General features: G+C 47.5%; 1 protein-coding gene across 1 annotated transcript in view; it reads right to left on the bottom strand.

Annotated features, from left to right (window-relative positions):
• Positions 1–23,557, bottom strand: part of ATP2A3 (ATPase sarcoplasmic/endoplasmic reticulum Ca2+ transporting 3) — a 64,778-nt gene that overhangs the window by 25,659 nt on the left and 15,562 nt on the right. The window contains exons 2-6 of the mRNA XM_063146736.1: positions 9,425–9,442; positions 8,727–8,809; positions 2,749–2,853; positions 2,004–2,142; positions 668–748 (exon numbers count right to left, since the gene is read on the bottom strand). Of these exons, the coding sequence (XP_063002806.1) occupies positions 668–748; positions 2,004–2,142; positions 2,749–2,853; positions 8,727–8,809; positions 9,425–9,442 (426 nt within the window). The remainder of the gene's footprint in view (positions 1–667; positions 749–2,003; positions 2,143–2,748; positions 2,854–8,726; positions 8,810–9,424; positions 9,443–23,557) is intronic.

The raw sequence follows: 23,557 nt of genomic DNA, 5'->3' as shown, positions 1-23,557 counted from the left end.
CAGCTGCAAAGTGAAGATCCGGAGCGTCCAATTCCAATTAACCACAGTTTAGCATTGTGTCTGAACCCTAAACTATGGTTAATCTTAACTACAGCTGGTTGAAACAAGCCAGCTTTCTATATCATGGTTTGAAGTTGGCTTGTTTCAAACGAACATTAACCGCAGTTCGTCAGGTTCAGGCGACACAATCAGCCACGGTTAAACACCAATGGAATCGCGGCTGTGCCAAAAGAATAGTGGGGAATTGGGTGAGCCCAAGGCCCTCCAAGTCTCATTCCCACCACAATAAACCATGGTTTATCGTGATGTGCAAACACAGCCATTCTCTTGTGGCACATTTCCATGGATATGCAGACCACTGATGAAACTGATCCCAGTCTAGCCTTCCTGAACCTGGCACCCTTTGGGGGGGGGGGTGGTTTCTGGACAGAACTCCCATCTGTCCCGGTCCGAATGGCCAACGGTCAGGGATTATGGGAGTTGTAATCAAAAACATCTGAAGGACCCCAGTTTGGGGAAAGGCTGCTCTAGCCTGTGGAACTTCCTGCCACACCCAGAACCAGGTAGTTTTGAAAGGTGCCACAGTTTGTTGCCACGTACAGTGTAGCCCACTAAGCTGCTCTCTCAAATTCCACCTGCACACCTGCGTTTTTCACCCCACACTTACCAGTGAGAATGGACTGGTCTACTCGTAATGTCGTGGATTTAATCTCAATGATCCGGATGTCAGCCGGCACCTTGTCACCGACTACAAGAAAGAAAGGAAAACAAACCGGCTTGTGAGACCGAAACACGTTTGCGGTGGAAGAGAGATCTGTGTGACAAAGAAGGCGGCTTACAGAACCTATTAAAACTGATTAGAACACTACATTGAATGAATGAATTTTGAATGAATTTTGAAATACAATAAAACCATAACGATTACAGGAAAAATATTATTGAAAACAGCACCAACCCTCCAGACCCGCTTACAGGCTAAAGGCCTTCTTAAATAAAGGTTTTGCCTGCTGGGTAGAAGGACAGCAGATAAGGAGCAAAGCGAGCTGCCTTAGCAAAGGAGTTCCACAGCCTGGGAGCAACCACCAAAAAGGCCCTGTCTTGGGTCACCCTCAAAAGTGGTACCTTTGAAGGTGGTAGTATTGAAAGGGCATCCCCTGAAGATCTTGGCACCCGGGCATGCTTGTACCATGGGTTAGTGTGTTGTCTGAACCCAGGACATTTTCTACAGGGTGGCTTGTTAACCACGCAGTGTGGCTTATATGTTTCAAACAGGCCACCTTGAGAACCGACGGTTTGTTGCTGAGTTGTTCAGGGTGGTTAACAAGCCACCCTGCATGGGTAACAAGCCACCCTGCAGAAGAAAATGTCCTGGGTTCAGACAACACGCTAACCTACGGTTCGACAAACAACCCACGGTACAACAACAAACCACTCTCAACCACTGAGCATGGGTTTGTGTGTGGTGCAAACCCAGCCATTGATGGTGGCCCACGTTTCAGGGGAGTTGAATCCGTTTTGTCAGAATACGTCGGATAAACTCGGCTCCACTCCGCAAAAGCTTACGCTATCATAAATGGGCTGGTCTTTTAAAAGGCCACGAGTCCCTTGGTTGCTTTTGCTACGACAGACTAACACAGCTACCCTTTTGGAAGAAAATCATCAACAGCTAAAGAATAAGTAAGTAAATAAGTAAGTAAATAAATAAGTAAATAAGTAAAATGTAGTTGCTGATACTTCACTGCAGATAAGGAGAGGTACTGAGAATCTGCTAAGGTGGGAGGGGTGGGCAGGCAACTTGCATTTGTTTTGGATCACAATTCCCATAATCCCTGACTGTTGGCTGGGGCTGATGGGAGTTGTAGTCCAAAACGTCCAAAAGAGCATCTGCTTGCCTACTGCTGCACTACGCCCTTATTCTCTGTGGTTCGTCCCCTGAAGTCCCAAGAAAAGAAACTCAGGGTGAAAACACACACGCAAAAGCCAGCCAGCCGCCTGAGTCCTACCTGCCACCTCCACAATGTCTCCCGGAACGATGTCTCGTGCTCGGATGCGTTGGACTCCATTCCGGTCTGCTCTGATCACCTTCCCCATTTCTGGTTCGTATTCCTTCAAGGCTTCGATGGCGCTTTCGGCGTTCCTCTCCTGCAAAAAGGGGTTGTTCTTTAATCAAATGAGGGGAAATTTGGAGTTTTCCCCCCCGTTACTCAGCAGTTCCATAAATGAGTGCCCGTAGGAGTCCTGTTACATTTCAAGATCAACTTCAGGAACCATCCTATCCAGATGCCAGAGTGGTGCTCACAAAGAGCAGGGCTTTTTCGGTGATAGCCCCAGAGAACTGGAACGTCTTTCCTAATCTCTAACCCCAGGCTCTGAACAACCAATTCCAAGATCTCTATTAGGGAAGATGACCCATGGGGTAGTGAAACTGACCAGGATTAACCTGCCTGCCTCAGACAGAGAGAAACTGACCGGTCTTAACTTGCCTATCTCAGGCAGAGTGAAACTGACAGCAATTAAAGAGAAACTGTGGGCACTTATCCCAAGGAGAAACTGACCAGGATTAACATGCCTTGCCTCAGGGAGGGAGAAACTGACCAGGATTAAGCTGCCTTCCTTTCTCTGTGGTCTTATTGGTGCCTGAGAAAGGCACCATGTAATAAATAATAAAAAGAGGCACTCTGGTTTTGCAAGTAACCGTTTGGTGCTTACAAAAATGCCGACAACGGCGAGAGAGCAAACCCCTCATACCTGCCACACTCCGACCACTGCATTGGCAATGAGGATCATGATGATGACAACGGGTTCTACAAAAGCCGTCGTGGTTTCTTCCCCTTCCTCAAACCAGGCCAGGATCTGCAGCGGGAAGAGAGACAGACACATGAGGAGGACGGAGAACTCCGGTGATCCTCCCTAGAAACAAACCCACATATACCCTGGACTGAAACAATAAACACATCCAGAGCAAGGGGGTTCATTACATCTGAGAGCCGGGCTGGTAATGGAAATCAAAGCTGCAGTCGAGAGGTTATTTAAAAGAAATTACTTTTATTAGCCGGCAAAGAAATCTTTTGGAGAAGTGCATAACATCTCCCTCGCATGATGGGTAGTTTTAATATGTACATCAGGATTTCAAAATAGGAAAATGACGCTGCCCGGGGAAGAGGTATGACCTTTCATGGTCTTTAGAACTTTTACCTGTTGGTTCCACTAAACAAAATATGAAATCACGGTGGATCTAAGATTCCTGGGCAAATCACTTTTTTAAAAAAATACTCTCACTTTGACCTGTACACAGCTTTGAAGTTTATTTCCCCCCCAGAACTTAGGTTCCACTTGATGCCCTCTGCATATCTTGATGGCAGATAGCTTAGAATCCCAGTTAAGGAACAGAAATGCATATTTGGCTGCCATCAAGTTGAAGACATGAGTCATTATTTGCTGTTTTGTCCTTTGTATGAGGTTCCATGGAGCAAATTTCTGCCATTTTATTACCCAGCTGTATTCACAGAATCATAGAATCGTAGAGTTGGACGGGGCCTCTAAGGCCATCGAGTCCAACCTCCGGCTCAATGCAGGAATCCACCTTAAAGCATCCCTGTTCAGCTACCTCTCTAGTGTGGGAGAGCCCACCACCTCCCTAGGTCATTGGTCCCATTGTCGTACTGCTCTAACAGTCAGGAAGTTTTTCCTGATGTCCAGCCGGAACCTGGCTTCCTGTAACTTGAGCCCGTTATTCCGTGTCCTGCACTCTGGGAGGATTGAGAAGAGATCCTGGCCCTCCTCTGTGTGACAACCTTTCAAGTATTTGAAGAGTGCTATCATGTCTCCCCTCAATCTTCTCTTCTCCAGGCTAAACATGCCCGGTTCTTTCAGTCTCTCCTCATAGGGCTTTGTTTCCAGACCCCTGATCATCCTGGTTGCCCTCCTCTGAACCCCCTCCAGCTTGTTCAGATCGGATACCTCAAGAACTAGTAATAGAACTTTTAGCTGATAACCATTTTATTCTATTTATTTTTATTAGTTTCTCGGCTGCCCAATTTGGCATGGCAGCCAAGAAGCTGCACTCTTGTTACATCAAGAACTATGGTGTATTATAAACTTCACCTTTTTAGTTTTAAGCATTCAACCGCCTTAGTGGTTGGTTAATACTGTCGGTTTTTAACTGTCTTGGCGAATTCTCTAATCATTTTTATTCAAATCAGAGTTTGCATTGCGAAAGGCCTCTTCCCTTTTAACGTGTTTAAGTATTGTAAAAGCCTTTAGCCAGTGTGGTGTAGTGGTTAGAGTGCCGGACAGAGAGTGGGGAGATCCAGGTTCGAGTTCCCACTCATCTGTGGAAACCCCCTGGGAGACTTCGGGTGAGGCACACTCTCTCAGCCCAGCCTACCTCACAGGGTTGTTGTTGTGAGGATAAGACGGAGAGGAAGATTATGTACGCTGCCTTGGATTCCTTGGTGGAAAAAAGGCGGAATATAAATGTAATAAAGAAGTATACAATAAAGTTACATGTGTATATATTCTCACTAGTTTTATTTCCCTTATCAGTCCCTACCCCCGCGATTCCACCCATGGCAGACATTTTATGAATGGGGACGCGCCTTGTGGCAGCCATTTTGTGAGAGTGCCCATGACACCTTCAACATTCCAAATGTGCCCGTTGGCCCCCCAAAGGCCGGCCTTAAGCTCTGAGAACGTTCACATGCTCAAAGTCAGAAGCTGCTGTTTATAAGCGCTCCCACCGCTCTGCAAAGTCCATTGGGGCTGACGTTTTTGAGACGGGGCGTTCACGCCGGCAAAGCACACAAGCCCCCTGCGTGGAACTCCGCCGCCTCCCCCCACACCAGCCAGACCTCACTGTGCCGTTTGTGTGGCTAGAGGGTGGGAGCGCCCATGACCCAGGAGATGAACGCCAACCTTAAGTCCTACTGCAAATCCACACGTAACTCAGAGGTCCCCCCCCTCCCATGTTGACTTTCAGGGAGGTTGGGCAACGTCAAATTTCCATAGGAAGAAAAACAAACAACAAAACTCACATGAAAAAGAATCTACAACTCTTCCGCAGCTCTCTGAAGGATGAAATTGAGGGCCGAGCTCCATTGCGGGGCAGCTCCAGAAGGCATTCCACCAGTGGGTGGAACCAAAGGCAAATAGTTCTTTTTGGATATTCAGTAGGGCTGTGCAGACTTCAGGCTCAGCTTTGGAATTCCGAAGCATTGGCGGCCATTTTGCATGGCATCTGCCACTTTATGCACAGCCCCAGGGTCAAGCGAGGAAAGGTCCTACAACTCCCAGCATGCACTGCTAGGGATGGATGCACCTATCATTCAGGTCTTTGGAGGAGGTCTTGCTTGTTGTACCAAGATCCTGCAGACCGGCATCTCCCAGAAGCCAGGCCTATCCAGAGCTACTAGTCCTGATGGCTACATGCTCCCTCTGGTATCAGAGGCAGTAAGTCTGTGTGCATCAGTTGCTGGGGAACATGGGTGGGAGGGTGCTGTTGCACCGTGTCCTGCTTTGTGGGTCCCTGGTCGACAGCTGTGTGAACAGAGTGCTGGACTAGATGGACCCTTGGTCTAATCCAGTATGGCTCTTCTTACACACGTTCTTATGTAAACGCTTTAGTATTAGTATTTTAATTGTATTTTAGTGCATATCATTATGTATTTTAAAGTTTTTTAGATGAAAATCAAAATCAGGAAAAACTTCCTGACTGTTAGAGCAGTACGACAATGGAACCAGTTACCTAGGGAGGTTGTGGGCTCTCCCACACTAGAGGCCTTCAAGAGGCAGCTGGACAACCATTTGTCAGGGATGCTTTAGGGTGGATTTCTGCATTGAGCAGGGGGTTGGACTGGATGACCTTAGAGGCCCCTTCCAACTCTATTGTTCTATGATTCTATGAGGAAAGTTTTTAGGGTGTATTACTATGAACCTACCGATGGACGTGGTATGCGTTTTTACATGTTTGAATGCAGTTGTTTCTCCCTTCCTTCTTGATGAGGCCAGATTTTGAGAACTCATTTGAGAACTCATTTTCGGGGTGGCAGGAAAAGCCCACGTCATTCTGCTTCATCACCTTATCGGGTTTTTTGTATTGCTCTCGGAAATGGTTGGTTGGAATTGCATTTTGTATTCTATTATATGGGTTGATGATTTTTTTCACACCACGCTGGGAACTTTAGTAGAGAAGCTGGATATACATAACTTCTAAATATTCCTTATTATTTCATCATGACTGTTTTTCGTTCCTGCTATTCCAAAAGGGCTCCCAAAAGCGAAAATACAAAAACGATGATTTGATCCTAATAAAAGATCAAAAGGGGTGGGAGCGGAGTTTGTGGTTTTCAGTAAGAGCTCCCCTAATTCTGCCCCCTCCTTCACTCCCTAATTTGAGCACCGACGGTTTACCAAAATCTCATGATCTCCACTGACCATTGGCTGTGTGCTAAAAGCTTTAAAAAGATAATCTGAAAATTGACGGTTCTTTTTTTCTTTTCTTTTTAAATGGCTTATTTAATGATGCGGTGGGTGGCAATTCCTCTGCCCAATTTCCTCCGTCCAAGTAATTTTTCCCAGGTGGGGGGCACAGCTGAGGAAAGAGGCGTGGCTAGCCTCCTCCACCAACAGGAATTTCCTGCAGCCTCAACGCTGCGACCAAGATAAATGCTTTAAAACAGCGGTTGCCAAACAGAAATCTACTTGGGTCACTATTATTTGTTCTTGCATTTTTACAAACACACACACACACACACACGCAGCTCCACTGGCCGAATTTTCCTTGGGAATATTCCTTGGGCAGCTGCAAAGCGTAATTTTCCTTCTCCGGGGCGAGGCGAGGCAAAGCCAGCTCCAGCGGGCAAAGGAGCCATTCCCCGTTGCGTTAATGCGACGCTTGGCGAAGGCAACGGGACCGCTTCGTACGAGCACGATTGCATTCCCACTGAGCTGCTCTGGTTCTTTCTGTTTTCATTTTTATCGGATTAAGTAATGGATGTTAATAAGAAGACAAAATGAGGGGAGGAGGAAAGGACCCCCACCAGGATTAATAGCTCTTGTATTCAAAATGTTATTATTCTGCAGACTGAGTGTGTGTGGGGAGGGAGAACGCTAAGGAAAATTGGATTTTATTTCACATTCAGTTTCATGGGGGAAATGTTCAAATGCCCCACGCCCCCCATCTCTACCCAGAGATTTCTGAGGACATATCCTTGAATGTGGCAAACCTGTCTCCGTCTTCATAGTCCCATGAGGTGCCGGAAAAAGGACACGAGGTCATTCTTTTTAGGATGGGGGTGACCAGAGGCATATCTGTACACCATCCATTTATCCCAGGGCCAGCTGAAGGTCCTCCCTGTGTGTCCAAATGGCGCACAGGACATGGACAACTTTTCTCATGATTTTTCCAGCGGCCCCGGGACAACCCTGAGGATCGCGGGCGGTGTGGCGTGGGCCCCTGGGTCCTCCTTCCATCCCATGAGGAGGGCCTCAGCAAATGGGCACGGAGCTGTGTAGAAGGACTCCGTGCCCATTGGGGGTGAGGCAATAGTACTTCTGCCATTCCCCAGGCTGGCTGCCGTTGCTTTTCAGCACCGAGTTTTTATTTCGTTTTGACTTGTAATTACATTTTGCACAGGATCGGGGCTGTGCAATTGCACGACTGGCACCTGCTTCCAAAACACACACACGCTGAGACGGAACGCCCCTCTTTAGTTCCGGGAGGTCGCGCTGGCGTGTGCACCTGGGAGGAGGAAGCCGGAAGTCGGGGATCCTCCCCTGCTCCCTCCCAGAAGGCTCATAGGTGTAGACGAGCCCTAGGAAAGCACTCGGTATTCCAGATGCATTTTATTTTCAATCCCTTTCTCGCTCGAAGTCCGTAATCAACCGCTTTAAACTTGTTTACATTGCTTCTGCTAATAGCAAACGCCCCTGGTTTGTGCCAACGAAACGAGGCCACAGAAAAACAAGAAGTATGAGCCGTTTTGGAGAGCCCACAGGTTTGCAGAAGTATTCAACGAAAACAAAAATCCATGAGAAAAAAAGACAGATGGGGGCACGCTCTCTCTCTCTCTCTCACACACACACACACACACCCCTCAAACAGCCCAAGATCTGAGCATGTTCAGTGGCTAAAGAATGCTGAGTACTAGCTGTGGGGGAAGAGGAAGGGGAAGGAGAAAACGAAATGGAGTATTTTCGAAAAGGGCATGGTTGACCGGCTGGCAGTTCAGTGGATTGCAACGGCACACAGATCTAGTAGCCTCTAATACTTTATTAGTGCGGTAAAGTGGGTGGCCACCAGAGAAAGAGAGAGAGACTTTTCAGTGGTGGCACCCCGGTGCTGAGATTGCCTGGTGCTAACCTTGTTATCCTTTTAGTGCCAGGCAAAGATGAGTTTATTCTGTCAGGCTTTTTAATGTACCTCTTTTAACACGTTGCTCTTTATAACATTTGATGCATAGTGGTGAACAGTTCCGGAAGCTGCACTGCAGAGCATCCAGGGTGTGGCGACACTGGGGGCCATGGGATCTGGCTCTGGCTCTATTTCCCATGGCCCCGGATTTATTTCCCGTGGGAGGTGGCAACGTGGAGCCCACAGCTCCCTTAAAGGAAAAAAGAGACCCACATTTCACCATCTGCTGCCCCACCCCTTTCCACGGCCAGCACGGGGTTCAAACCATGGCTTTTCCGAGCACAACACTCCGACCCACAGAGCCAGACATACTTACAAACGAGATGAAGGCCGCCAAGAGAAGGATGCGAACCAGGAGGTCTTCGAACTGCTCGATGATCAATTCCAGGAGCGACTTCCCTAGCAAGAGTAATAACATAACAAGAACCACCCTCGAATAACCGAAGTACTCCAAGACGCCCTGGCATTAACCACCAGCAGCCTCCAGCACAGGACGGCACGAACTTCATTTTGGAAACAATGAGAAACCGAGCAAAACAGAACTTCACCAATTTTTCTGTCCTTACGTGGTTTGATTCACCCCCTACCCCAATGCTGTTTTTATCTTCACAACATCCCTGTAAGGTTGTTTAGGCTAAGAGGTAGGGATTGGCCCACAATAAGCCAGTGAGCTTCACAGATGGGCAGAGATTTGAATCAGGAATCTTCCCGATCCTATTTTCTCCCCAGTGCATCTCACAGAAGCCCTGGTCCCTGCCCAGATACAGTGGTTCTTAACGATCAAGTTTCATAAGAGAGCCAGTGTGGCCTAGTGGTTAGAGTGTCGGAATGAGAGTCGGGAGATCCGGGTTGGGCCAGTCACAGACTCTCAGCCCAACTTACCTCGCAGGGTTGTTGTTGTGAGGATAAAATGGAGAGGAGGAGGAGGATTATGTATGCACCCTTGGGTTACTCAAGGAGGAAAAAAGGCAGGATATAAATCCAATAAAAAGTAATATAATATAATCTACCTACCTTCTTCAGCAGGGAGTTCTATTGGTTTCCACCGGACGATCCCCAGAGAGCAGCCATGGAAAAGAAGAAGAGAAAAAAGAGAGAAAAGAAATGGAAAATTTAGTTACTGCTGTGTGAGAGCACATATACACAAACACAGCCCACCCACAACTTCAGCGTCTTCTTGTGCCGTACTTAATTTGAGAGAAAATGGCACACATGTATTTTCGGGGACTGTACACTTTTTCAAATACTTATGTCAAAAATATATGTTCAGATTAATGTGAAACAGAACAGAATGAGATTCTGGGTCAAAAACACACTTGGAAGTGATACAGGCTGAAGGTATAAAGAGCTCAAGTTAAAGGAAGCTCAAGTTAAAGGAAGCCAGATTCCAGCTGGACATCAGGAAAAATTTCCTGACTGTTAGAGCAGTATGACAATGGAATCAGTTACCTAGGGAGGTGGTGGGCTCTCCCACACTAGAGGCCTTCAAGAGGCAGCTGGACAACCCTCTGTCAGGGATGCTTTAGGGTGGATTCCTGCATTGAGCAGGGGGTTGGACTCCATGGCCTTGTAGGCCCCTTCCACTCTGCTATTCTATGATTCTATAAATAGATTTCACCATCCCTAACGTGCAGTGAATATTTCTTGCAAACAACTAGATCATATTTTGGGGTGGGGTGGGGGAACCCAGCTTCCACCAAGTCGCCCGCTTTCGCTCTCTCAATTTTGTTTTAAGAAATGTTGATCAGCATTCAGTGAATTAATCCACATTTCATAGGCGGCCTCCGAAGTGACTCAGAATTGCAGACAACATTGGAGGATGATCAGCAGTGAATCGCATCCTGCAAAGGAAAATCTACAGAAGGCGAAAGCGTCATCACAGGCAAGCTGCAATTTCACTTTCTGTGGAGGCAGCAGGCCAGCGAGCAAGGCAGAGCGTGACGGGGTACGTGTCCAAGTCAGGGGCGTAGACACGCGGTAGGTATTGATGGCACAATGTTAGGTAGACTTCCTCGGAAGTAAGCCCTGCTGCATCTAACGGGATTCACTCCCTAGTCAGCACTTTGGATGATGCTTAGGGCTTTTGCTAAAAGATTTGGGGGACCAAGCTTCCCACTTTTGAGGGTACAGTGTGCCCCCCAACTGGAAAAGACCCCCCTGGAAATCTCTTCCCCCCCCAGACATGTATACTTAGAAAGAAAAGCTCCCACTTCCATTTCCACAAATGGAAATACATTTTTCTAATCTTAACTCTTACACAGCGTGATTTGGGGGAGGGGGTTTCAGCAGGGTTGGGGGGGACGGACATTTAACTCCTTCTTCCCCAGGTGCAGCCGCCTTTGAAAGTTGCCCCCTGCATGGCAATTAAGCTGAGAAAAGACCTGGGGAAAAGATCCGGGGCCTGAATGCACCCTATACTGGAAAGTTTAACTCTAAAGGACCTCTCCAAGGTGCGGAAGTTCCTTCAGAATCAGACGGTGCAAAATAGGCCAAAAGGTTTTCCCGCGCAAAGCAGCTGCAGAAATCCGGTTCCCAAATCTGCTGCCTTAATTTGCCTCGCATGCACAAAGGTTTGAGAAGTCAAAAAAGTCCTAAAATTGGAAAGGTAAGGGGGAGGGGGGTGAAATGCCCTCCTTGTGTTCCACCTTGCGGGGGCGTTAGAGTCAAATGAGATCTATGTCTTCAGACCTTTCTCCCCAAATCTGTAGCCCTGCGCTGCAAATATCTGCCCACCCGATAAATCAGACGCACCCTTTTAGCCACTTAAAACATTTTCAGTGAATCGTGCTAATCGATTAGAGCGGAGTTGCAGAACCTGCTTCATCCGAAGGGTGGATTCAATTTCGGAGAAGCTCTAGGGGGCACATTCCACTGGTGGGTGGGGCTGGAAGAAAAAAGGGCGGAGCCAAGACGCCCCAAATACCAGCCTGCTGGAGCTCGAAGCCCTTCCTACTAGTAACTAATAGGAGGGGCATTTCAACATTTTAGAATGGGGGGAAGCAGGCAAAACCACCAAAGGATTGACCAGTGGGGAAGGGGAGGAGCCTCATGAAGGGGGCGTGGCTACCTGGGAAACACCCTGGATTCGAACTTGCAACCTGGTAAAATACTCTGATGTGAACATATTGTCCAGGCTTTGTAAATGACATAAATGCAGCCTGAGTAAATATGTCAATTTCTCTTTTCTTCTCTTTTGCTTTTTAAATCCTTCCCTCGTCCCCCTTTTGCCTCAAGGTTCTAAGACAAAGAAAGGCTAACTTAACTGCGGGAAGGTTTGCTCCAGGCCTGCCTAGGTTCGGCCTCTTCGAGATTAATCTGGGAGGGAAAGGGGAAATCACCGGCGTAACTGGAACTCCAACTGTGGTTGCTATTTGCACAGCGCTGACATTTCAGCCGCTGCCAATGCAAACACACATCCTTGTGCAACAGGACGTCCTCAGAGTGGAATCCCTCAAAAGAAATCCAACGGCAGGCAGGTGACAAGAGAGGCGGATTAATGCAGGATGGGAGGTTGGGAGCTAAATGACACAAAAAAGATGGCCTTCCAGAAAGTAAAACTGCATTAGTGCGCCCTGAAGAAATCATATAAATCAAGAGCATTACATAGAGTCAGTTACCTGTCTTGCAAAAAACCATTCCACTTCTGTTAGTCATAAAGACACACCTTGACCACACACACACACAGTGTTCTCTGGTTGGGGACGGAGGAGAAATTCATTCCGTTTGCATCTCAATTTAACCCCATTTTGCATTTTTGAACCACTCTGCAAACTGAAAACTCAGCAAGACATCCAAATTCACACTCCTCCAAATTTCGCGACGGAGTTCCCCCCTCCCCATCAATAAAAGCCCTTACAGCAATGCATAGATTAGAGGAAATAATGTTTGGAAATGCAATACATGAGGAAAATGTATTTATTATTTTATACCGAAGCTCTCTGGGTGGTTTACAAAAAAGGAGGGCTTGTGTGGCTGGACCAGGACACAGGAGGTCCGGGTTCTAGTCATGACTCAGCAATGACTTTGGGCCGGTCACTGGCTCTCAGCCTAACCTACCTCACAGGGTTGTTGTAAGGATAAAATGGAGAAGAGGAGTATTATGTACACTGCCTTGGGTTCCTTGCAAGAGGGGAAAAGGCGAGAAAGAAATGTAATAAATGTAATGCAAAAGGTTTAAAATAGGTTGCAGAAAATCTGTAGTTTAGGGAAGAATACATAGAAAAATGCATGTATTAGAAGTGCTTAAAAATTTCATGTAAGCTTTTTTTGGGGGGTGGGTGGGGAATTATCTCAATGTTTGGGACGAACCATAATTCAAGAAATTCTCGATGTTAAGATTAGAAGAATGACAAGCTGGAGCATGTCCAGAGGAGGGTAACCTGGATGATCAGGGGTCTGGAAACAAATCCCTATGAAGAGAGACTGAAAGAACTGGGCATGTTTAGCCTGGAGAAGAGAAGATGGAGGGGAGACGTGAGAGCACTCTTCAAATACTTAAAAGGTTGTCACACAGAGGAGGTTCAGGATCTCTCCTCGATCCTCCCAGAGTGCAGGACACGGAATAACGGGCTCAAGTTAAAGGAAGCCAAATTCCAGCTGGACATCAGGAAAAACTTCCTGACTGTTAGAGCAGTATGACAATGGAACCAGTGACCTAGGGAGGTTGTGGGCTTTCCCACACTAGAGGCTTTTAAGAGGCAGCTGGACAACCCTCTGTCAAGTATGTTGTAGGGTAGATTCCTGCACTGAGCACGGGGTTGGACTTGATGGCCTTATAGGTCCCTTCCAACTCTACTATTCTATGATTCTATTTCACTTCTCTAATTCAACAGGGGAAGTGGACGATTTATTCCTTTCTTTCCCAGAGTCCAAGACAAAACTCGTGTATACCTGAGTGCATTGTTGAACTATGGAAATCAGTACCACGAGATGCAATAACGGTCATCAATATGGGGTTGGATTCCTGGAGGAGAAGGCTAGCAAGGGCAGCTATGTGCTGCCTGCAGTAGCAGCAAGCTTGTATACACCAGTTGTTGGGGAACATGGGTGGGAGGGTGGTGTGTGTAGATTTCCTGTGGACATCTGGCTGGCCATTGTGTGAACAGAATGCTGGACTAGATGGACCCTTGGTCTCATCCAGCAGGGCTCTTCTTATGAACCCCCAGTTGACCCCCCCCCAAATACACACTGCACGATGGACCACAACACAGCGCTAATAATAAGTGGTTAAACCCACAGACCTTAAGTCCCCTTCATAGGCGAGGAAGTGAACTTCCATTACAGAAACGGTTCCCACCTAGACAGCATCCCTGTAAAAACATTCTGTTTAGAGCCATCACACATTATCTTCTCTTTCAGCCATCATAAGCCAACACATTGCACCATCGCCATGGTTACGTTACAGGCCCAGCACCCACAGCCAATTAACACATCTTGTTTAGGATGCTTTGTGCACACGCGACAACATGAGGCCTAAAACACATCTCTTGACGTGTCGTGGGGAGTCATTCTGAGAGGGCTCAACCCACTGAAGGATTTTCACAGGCTGGATCCAGATTTAGTCAGAGCTGACCCATTGCAAGCCAAGAGGCTTGAATCAGTCGTGACAAATTTAAATCCCACTGATCTTAATAGGTCTGAGTATGACTAAGTTGGGATCCAACTCTAGTTCTTTAAGGGTGAAATCCTATGCATGTTTAGACAGGAAAAAGTCCTGCAATCCTATGCATGTTTGGACAGGAAAAAGTCCTGCAATCCTATGCATGTTTGGACAGGAAAAAGTCCTGCAATCCTATGCATGTTTGGACAGGGAAAAGTCCTGCAATCCTATGCATGTTTAGACAGGGAAAAGTCCTGCAATCCTATACATGTTTAGACAGGAAAAAGTCCTGCAATCCAATGCATGTTTAGACAGAAATAGTCCTGCAATCCAATGCATGTTTAGACAGGGAAAAGTCCTGCAATCCTATGCATGTTTAGACAGAAATGGTCCTACAGTCCTATGCACGTTTAGACAGAAAGCAGTCCTGCAATCCAATGCATGTTTAGACAGGGAAACGTCCTGCAATCCTATGCATGTTTAGACAGAAATGGTCCTACAGTCCTATGCACGTTTAGACAGAAAGCAGTCCTATAATCCTATGCATGTTTAGACAGGGGGGAAAGTCCTACAGCTCCCAGTTTCTTCCAGCTGGCATTTCTTGAAGATAGACACTTGTTGTTGCAGGGACTTGCAATATCGGGCCAAAAAGTGGAGTGTTGGGCTCTGGAGACTGCAGCAAGAATCACCTGGTCCCCAAACTGGAAACTTACATCCACCAATGGCGAGAGAGTCCAATAACACCTGGAGTGCTACACGTTCCCCAACACTGCCTTGCAGATTTAGGTTTATCTCCCATAAGTGAAGAAGGGCCATAGCTCATGTGAACGCAATGCCATCAACCTGACTGCCCACACCCTCCCGCCCACACCCAGCCAAATCCACACAACAACATCAGAAAAGCTGACATACTACCGAAACACTTCCTGGAGAATGTCAGGACATAACAGGGTTTAAACAGCTGTACAAATATCAATCACCTATCAAAACATCACATATTAACAAATATACACAAAGATTAAACAGGCATTTGACAGCTCCTGGAATCAGCCGCTTGATCAGGCATTGGTATTTTATGGGTCTTAGCTGTTGCAAATGGTATGTTTTAATACCTTTTGTAAAGTGCTTGGAGTCTTTTCCTGAGAACGGTGTCTAATGAATTTTAATATTATTTATTTATTTATTGCATTTATATACTGCCCCATAAGCCAAAGCAAAAGTTGCAGCCTTGTAAATGGAGTCCACGTGGGCCCTGTTCTCCGGAGCGAGGTGGGAACGAGTCAGACAGGGAGCAGAGAGCCGTGCCTTGCAGGATTCGCAGCTAAACGGGGCAGCGTTCGGCTTTTGGCTAATGACTCAATCCCACCCTCTCCCTTTTTTCGGTTGTATTTGCATGCTCCACCCACTGGGAGAGGCAACAACTAGCCTGAACATTCTCTGCTTCCTAGCAGTACAAGCGGGCGCACCTAAAAAAGCCGGGATTTCCCTCCTAAGGAACCCCCTTCATAGCCAGGAAACAGGCCTGGCCAATCAGAGCGAGAGAGAGAACATGATCCCCTCCAGTCCACCCTGTTACATAATAGACAGGAAACCCCAAACCAACCCAGGATATCTCAGTTGCCAGCCGTAAAAAACAAACCAACAAAAAGAAAACTCTGCTGGCATCAATTTACATTTTCCTCTGAACCTGAACTTCTCCACAGGGGCAGGATTTGGACAGCACAACGGAGGATTTTCGGCACCGTCACTAGCACCACCTTTCCACCTTTCCACAGCAACACACTCACTCCCCTCTTACAGAAGCGAGAAGTCAAAGGTGCACATTTTTAGCCCTGTTGTAGCAGTATCCCCGGCAACAGATTCACTGAGAAACCTAAAAAAAAGGTGGTGGGGGGGTGGAGAAACCCAACAAGAAGGGCTTTTAGTGTCTCCTTGTCGGAGCAGCAAATCCAGTAAGAACAATTTCCAGATCTCAGTCCTGGAGGTTAAAAACACACACATGCTTTCAAAATAGCATCAGCGTTTCAAAACCAGAGGAAGCGGCCATGCACAAGTCAAACGCGGGGATGAAATGAAGCTTTGGTGGGATGTATTTCCCCCCGGAGTTCTCCAAACGACGAGACGTTCTGGATGCGCGCGGTTCTTCCCTGGGTTTGATTCCACCATGTCCGCGTTCTCCCTCGGATCACTGTAACTGTCCTCGGGGCTCTTCAATGCCTGAAGAGGAATTCTTTCTCTCTGCACCTTTTTGTCTTTCGAATGCTACAGACTCTCAACACATCAACGTTGGTCGGATATTGGCTCAGAGCAGAGGTGGGGAACCTTTTTAAGCCCGAGGGCCGAATTTTATTTTGGAGAAGCTCGGGGTGGGGGGGGGGAGAGATTCCAGTGGTGGGCAGGGCCAAAACATAAAAATACCACCCCATTGTAGCTAAACGTTCATATAGTCATTAACTACGGCTTAGGAGAGGCATTTCAACTTTTTAGAATGGGGGGAAATTATGCAATTGCCAAGAATCTACAACACTTTTGGTGGCCAGGGCAATTCTTGGCCCCACCCACCGTGGGTATGCGACCCCTGAAAGGTTCTCCAGGATTTAGTTTGGTCCTCAGAGCTGAAAGAGGTTCATTGCAAACTCAGCACGCGGCCCAAAGCTTCAAGGATGTCATTTGACGCTGCTGCGTCAGGCTGCCAGAGCATTCCATCAGCTGACCTCAATGGGCCAATCCCTGCCCACTAGGCCTATAAATCAACCAGCTTCAGAGGTTGCCAAAGCATCAACTCCCTTCCCCTGCTCAGTGCTTAGACTTTCGCCGTGCTAGTGAAAAGGGCAGAAGAGGCAAGCCAGAAAAGGTTGCAATCTTAGTCAACCCAGCGACCGGCCCTCTGCAAAGTTGTGACTCCATCAAAGGCTGCAAGTTACTCACAGGAAACCACAGCACTTCCCCTGCCATCGGGCTAGTGCACAGAAAGAGAGGTCTCCCCAAGGAGGTATTTTCCACCACCCCGCCCCTCGACGCTTTCACGCACGCACGCACACACACACTGGACTTTTGTTTGCCTTGTGCTGGTTTCCGCCAAAGCTGCTCAAATTACAACTTCCTCTTCTCCCCCCACCCCTCCATCACCTGTGCCAAACATCAGCCTGATAAGACCTCGTTTTGGTGGCTGCCTGTTTTTGCAAACGGGTGCGAAGAAAATGGTTTTTACCCACTCGAAAACTGATGCAGCTTCACGGGTTCTTGGAAGCCTTTTGATCACAGCAACCGAAGATGAAAACCACATGCAAGCCGGATCTCCCAGCGTATAAGCTAGCCTTCCTCAACCTTGTGCTATCGGCCATGCAGGCTGGAGATGATGGGAACTGTGGTCCAACACATCTGGAGAGCACCAGGTTGGGGAAAGCGGAGCAAAGTCTTCATAACGGAAAAAGCTGAGTCGATTTTTCCATTCGGCCAACTTAGACCATTAGGCCTAGTACTGTGCCCCAAAAATGTCTCCTACTTTTTTCCTTCTTTTTCTACCCTTCCTTTTCAAGTTGACGGAACAGAAATGGATGCCAAAAACAAATTCAATGGTGCAGAAAATGTTGCTTTGGGTTCCTTAGGAGGTGCGCAAGTACCTTGTTTTTCATTGTAATAGAAAGAAAACACACACCCTTGACTAGGGATGTCTGTAACTGAGAAATCTAGGAGAGGGGGGTTGGTTCAACTGAGTCCTGTTGCATATATAAGCTGAGATATATGGGCGGGCGTTTTTGTGTGCATTTTCAGGCACAAAAAGAAAACATCAGGCTGAGATGAACACAACACAGTCAAGTGTGGTGTCGCGGCTAGAGTGCGGGATTTCGACCAGGGAGATCCAGGTTCCAGTCCCCAGTCGGCCATGAATTTCACGGGGTGACTTTGGGCCAGTCGCTGATTCCCAACCTAACCTACCTCACAGGGTGGTTGTTGTGAGGATAAAATGGAGGCAGAGGGCTGCGTACGCCACCGTGGGTTCCTCGAAAATGGGGGTGGTGGAAACGGGTTATACAAGTAATAATCAATAAATAGCAAGCCGTGCTTGAACCTCAGAGGTGCCTTTGAGTGTGGAGGTTCCATTACCCATTCCTGGCCATGAGTTGGTGTGACTCTGTTTTACATTCTTGCGGGAATGCCGTACAAAGCCAGCTGACAGAGGGGTGGGTGGGTGGCTGGGCTGCTTTGGACAAGCAAACAAATGCACCAGTGGCGTGGAAACTTCCTGGCCTTTGGTATTATCAAAATGCACGTCTTCCTGTACACAAAAGTGTGGGGGGAGAGAGAATATATATATATACACATACACGCACATATGCCGCTTGGCATGCATTCTGGGAACAGGAAGGAGGCCCGCTCAAGTGATAACCACTTACAAATTGTCTAGCAAAGCTGACAGGTTCGCCTTTCTTTCGGTCCGTCATTCTTTTCTTCTCCCTTACATTCTTTTTCTTTCCTTTCCATCATCATTTTCCACTTAGAAACCCCCCCCCCCCAAGGTCAACAAAGAGGCTAAAATAAGGAAATTGCGGTGAGCGGGTGGAAAAACCAAAAAAAAACCAAACAAAAACAAAACCCAGAACAACGTCGTTGCATCCCTCACAGGAAACCGGCCGGGCCCGTGCAAAGTTGCAGGTCTCAACGTTAGACGCAGAGGCTGCTTCGGGCGGGCGGCCTCCGAGCCGAAATCGGGAAGGAACACAACCCCTCCACCTCCACCTCTGCAGAACCAGGGTCTTATTAGTTAAATCCAGTGCACGGTCAAAGCTAGAGCGTCAGCTGTGCCCGTTCCTAGAGATGCCGGACGTGGCCACAGCGACACATTCCGTTTGGATTACTGCAACACGCTCTACGTGGGGCTGCCTTTGAAGACTGTTTGGAAACTTCAGCTGGTTCAAAGAGCTGCAGCCAGAGTGTTGACCGGGGCTGGTTACAGGGAGCAGACAACAACTCCCCTGTTAAAACAGCTCCACCGGCTTCCAGTCTGTTTCCGGGCACAATTCAAAGTGCTGGTTCTGACCTATAAAGCCCTACACAGAACAGGTCCAGGTTATCTGAAAGACCGTATTCTCCCTTACGAGCCTGCCCATTGTCTGAGATCTTCAGGGGACGCCCTTGTCTGGGTCCCACCACCACGACAGGCATGCCTGGTTGGAACGTGGGACAGGGCCTTTTCGGTGGCTCAGTGCAGGAATCCACCTTAAAGCATCCCCGACAGATGGCTGTCCAGCTGCATCTTGTGTGGGAAAGCCCACAAGCTTCCTAGGTCATTGGTTCCACTGTCGTACTGCTCTAAGTTTTTCCTGATGTCCAGCCAGAATCTGGCTTCCTGTCACTTGAGCCCGTTATTCCGTGTCCTGCACTCTGGGAGGATCGAGAAGAGATCCTGGCCCTCCTCTGTGTGACAACCTTTCAAGTATTTGAAGAGTGCTATCATGTCTCTCCTCTGTCTTCTCTTCTCCAGGCTAAACATGCCCAGTTCTTTCAGTCAATGGGCACATCATTTTCTCTTCAGCAAGGCCGGTATAGATTTTCCTGACACGTAGCTGCTAAAGGCAACCCTAGCTGCGAAGCCACAAGGGAGGATGCACCAAGCCTCCGGGGTATGCTTACGGTGGCAAAACAAAGTCAAACCACATTTCTCTTGACTACAGAGCAAAAAAAAAAGGCAAGAAAAGAAGAGTCACACCCAAACCAATTCACGCTGCAAGTTCTCGAGATGAATATTCAGAGGCGGTTTTCCCATGCACTGGGGCGGACGGAGCTGGTGAGCAGTGTGAAAAATAAGGGAGGGTGCAGAAAACATTCAAACGCCCCGCCGTCCAACACAAATCCCTTGTAGTAGACACAGACACTGAACATGCCCCAAAGTCCAAGGCTGGCTTCTCCAACTTGACGCCATCCTTGTGTTTTGGACTACAACTCCCATCACCCCCAGCGTTTCCAGCCAATTGCTGGGCGATGGGAGCTGCAGTCCAAAACAACAGGAGGGCGGCAGGTTGTGGCAGGCTGGTCTGACAAGGGTTGTATTTTGGAGCCTTCCTTATTTTGCACTTAAAAATAAAATAAAATAAATCAATGAGCTTGTTAATGCAGTGATGGGACAGGACTTTCCCCCCAACTAATAGTTCGTGAAAAACAAATCCCTAACAGTGCAGTCCTAGACGTGTCTACTCAGCAAGTTCAATGGGGCTTATTGTTGTGTTTCTATCTAACCTCCCGCCTTCTTGGGAGACAGTAACGAGGCCTGCTAAGTAATCCCCAAAGCTTTATTCCAGCAATAAACACCTCTTCCCACCTGAAGAGAGTCTAACCTCTAGGATCTTTCCCCCAGGCAAAACTATACAAACTAAGCAAGACAATTGTCCTTTGAAGAAGGGAAATCCCTTTCCCAAGACGCGTTAACTTCAAAGAGACTAGTTGTGATGCAGCTTCTGACGGGATGCCAGCCAGGCTGACTTTCTCTCGCCTTCCTTTAGCTCCGTCCATTTTAGCCTGCGGCATGCTCTAGGATCAGCTAGCCTTGCAGTGCCCTCCTGCTCAGAAGAATACTGACTTCCCACAGACGCTGTGTCGTTAATGTTTTCAGTGATAAGCTCTGGCGAAGGTTCATCCCCAGCAGGCGAAAAGCCTGTGAGAGTTACCTCCTCCACTCCCTGTGTAGTCTGGTATGTTTCTGGCGATCAATGTGTTTGTGATCGATCGTCTGAAACTCCTTCCTCCAGCCTAAGGGGAACAGGCCTCGTCATGACACTTATTTTCCGGTTAAGTGGATACAGGATTGCACCCTAATTGACTAGATATAAACAATATGGTCCAAACTTACCCATAGACAATGAGCAAGACCTGAAATCCTACTCCAAGGGAGGTTCGTGGCCCCTAAATATGGAACGTTCGGACCTATGATACCAGACGGAGCGCCTCTCCCGGTATGAACCTGCTCGTACACTATGATCAGCATCTGAGTGTGTCCACCAAGTATTTATTTTTTATTATTTATTTCATTTCATTTCTATACTGCCCAATACCTGAAGCTCTCTGACCGTTCACAAAACTTAAAACCATTCAAAGTATAAAACAAAGAGAATAAAACCATAATATAAAATACAAGATAAAAGCACAACCAGGATAAAATCAACAGCAGTGCAGAAAGAGAAATTTAAAATACAAATTAACAACGGCAAAGTTAAAATTAAACTTACAGACTGTTGAAATGCTGAGAGAATAAAAAGGTCTACACCTGGCGTCTGAAAGAATATAGTGTAGGTGCCAAGAGAACCTCCTTAGGGAGCTCATTCCACAGCCGGGGTGCCACAGCAGAGAAGGCCCTCCTCCTGGTAGCCACCTGCCTCACTTCCTTTGGCAGGGGCTCGCAGAGAAGGACCCCTGAGGATGACCTTAGGGCCCGGGCAGGTACATATGGGAGGAGGCGTTCCTTCAAATAACCTGTCCCCAAGCAGGGAGGTTTGGAGGAATGGCATCATAGGGGAGGGCCCCAAATGTGGAATGTTTGAGACCACAACACCAGATCGGAGTGCTTCTCCTAGAACAGAGACTAAGGATAGCAAAGGTGCGCTCAATTAATTTAAACGGCAGCTTTCATATATCTGCACCATACTTGTAAACAAAAACCTCTAATGCTGTCCATTGTCAAGGGGGAAATTAACTATTATTTATGACTGCTAAACAGTTTAATTGTCAATTACAGAGGTCTCTTGGCAGAAGACTCATAACATAGAGAAATCTCACATCACCAATGGGCAAAAGCAGTTTGATTAATCGTTGTTATTGTTTGTTTTTGAACCTTGTTTATTTTAGTTGTTTTAAGAATCATACTTTGTTACTTTGAGATATATATTTATGTTCATGTGTATATTCTATTTCATAACAATCTACTCCATAACAAATGCACAGTTACAAGATGGGGGATACTTGGCTCAGCAATACTACAAATGAGAAGGATCTTGGAATTGTTGTAGATCGCAAGCTGAATATGAGCCAACAGTGTGATATGGCTGCAAGAAAGGCAAATGCTATTTTGGGCTGCATTAATAGAAGTATAGCTTCCAAATCGCGTGAGGTCCTGGTTCCTCTCTATTCGGCCCTGGTTAGGCCTCATCTTGAGTATTGCATCCAGTTCTGGGCTCTACAATTCAAGAAGGACACAGACAAGCTGGAGTGTGTTCAGAAGAGGGCAACCAGGATGATCAGGGGTCTGGAAACAAAGCCCTATGAAGAGAGACTGAAAGAACTGGGCCTGTTTAGCCTGGAGAAGAGAAGATTAAGGGGAGACATGAGAGCACTCTTCAAATCCTTAAAAGGTTGTCACACAGAGGAGGGCCAGGATCTCTTCTCGATCCTCCCAGAGTGCAGGACACGGAATAACAGGCTCAAGTTAAAGGAAGCCAGATTCCAGCTGGACATCAGGAAAAACTTCCTGACTGTTAGAGCAGTACAATGGAACCAGTGACCTAGGGAAGTTGTGGGCTCTCCCACACTAGAGGCATTCAAGGGGCAGCTGGACAACCCTCTGTCAGGGATGCTTTAGGGTGGATTCCTGCATTGAGCAGGGGGTTGGACTCGATGGCCTTGTAGGCCCCTTCCAGCTCTACTATTCTATGATTCTATGACTTTGGGAGTCGAGACATGGCCCTGAGGCTTCTCCAAACACAACTGCCGTGGCCGTTCCTTTGAGTGGATTTCCGTCTGTCTTCACCCCCTTTAGAGGACGTTAAAAATACACGGCTCAAAGCTTTGAAAGGCCAGGAAAAGGGCGGTTCCGAAGCACAAGCCGGCTAAAGTCAGGGACAGGATCCGAGGGAACCACGGGGGCACGGAAAAGGGATTTCCTCTCTCTAAGTCACACCTCCATCACTGACCGAGTAACAGTCAAAAGTATAAGGTGTCCCACCAGATAGGGTGCACCCAGCTTTATGCAAGCCACAATGGGTTCCAAGCTGACTTTGGGTGTTTCTTGCACACCCAGGTGAAAATGGCACAAGTTACTAAAAAGTTTTCCAGTCTCGCAAACAGGGGTGTTGCAAAACAATGGACTAGGCTAGGATACAAACAATTGCAGGCAGCCGAGAAAGAGAGAAGCCCAAAGTAGCCGGGTAGCCTTAACATACGGCATCGTTCCACGAATACTCCTGGTAGATTTAGAGAGTTACAACAAATGAGTCTCTGCCCCAAAGACCTTACAACCTTTTTTTAAAAGAAATCAAAACACCGCAGCATACAGGAAGCATCAAAGGGAGGGGGGAGAGGAACTATACATCCAGTTCCACATCATTAGGTTTCAGCAGGAGAAAACAACCAGTGATCCTGTTCGAAGCACAAACAACCAATGATTGGTTACATGGCATCTTTACGGAGATTCACCCACCCACCCCGCCCTGCAAACTTTGAAAGAACACGGGAGGCTTGTGCAGCTGCATGGGTTAGCCCCACCCTTGCTGTGGCTGTGCCGTGCCCCCGAGCTATGCAAGCCACACCCAGGAGGCAGAAATGCTTCCCCATGCGAGTGG

Source organism: Elgaria multicarinata, chromosome 22 (genome assembly GCF_023053635.1).
Source record: "Elgaria multicarinata webbii isolate HBS135686 ecotype San Diego chromosome 22, rElgMul1.1.pri, whole genome shotgun sequence".
Classification (NCBI taxonomy): Eukaryota; Metazoa; Chordata; class Lepidosauria; order Squamata; family Anguidae; genus Elgaria; species Elgaria multicarinata.
This window is presented reverse-complemented; position numbering and strand designations above follow the sequence as displayed.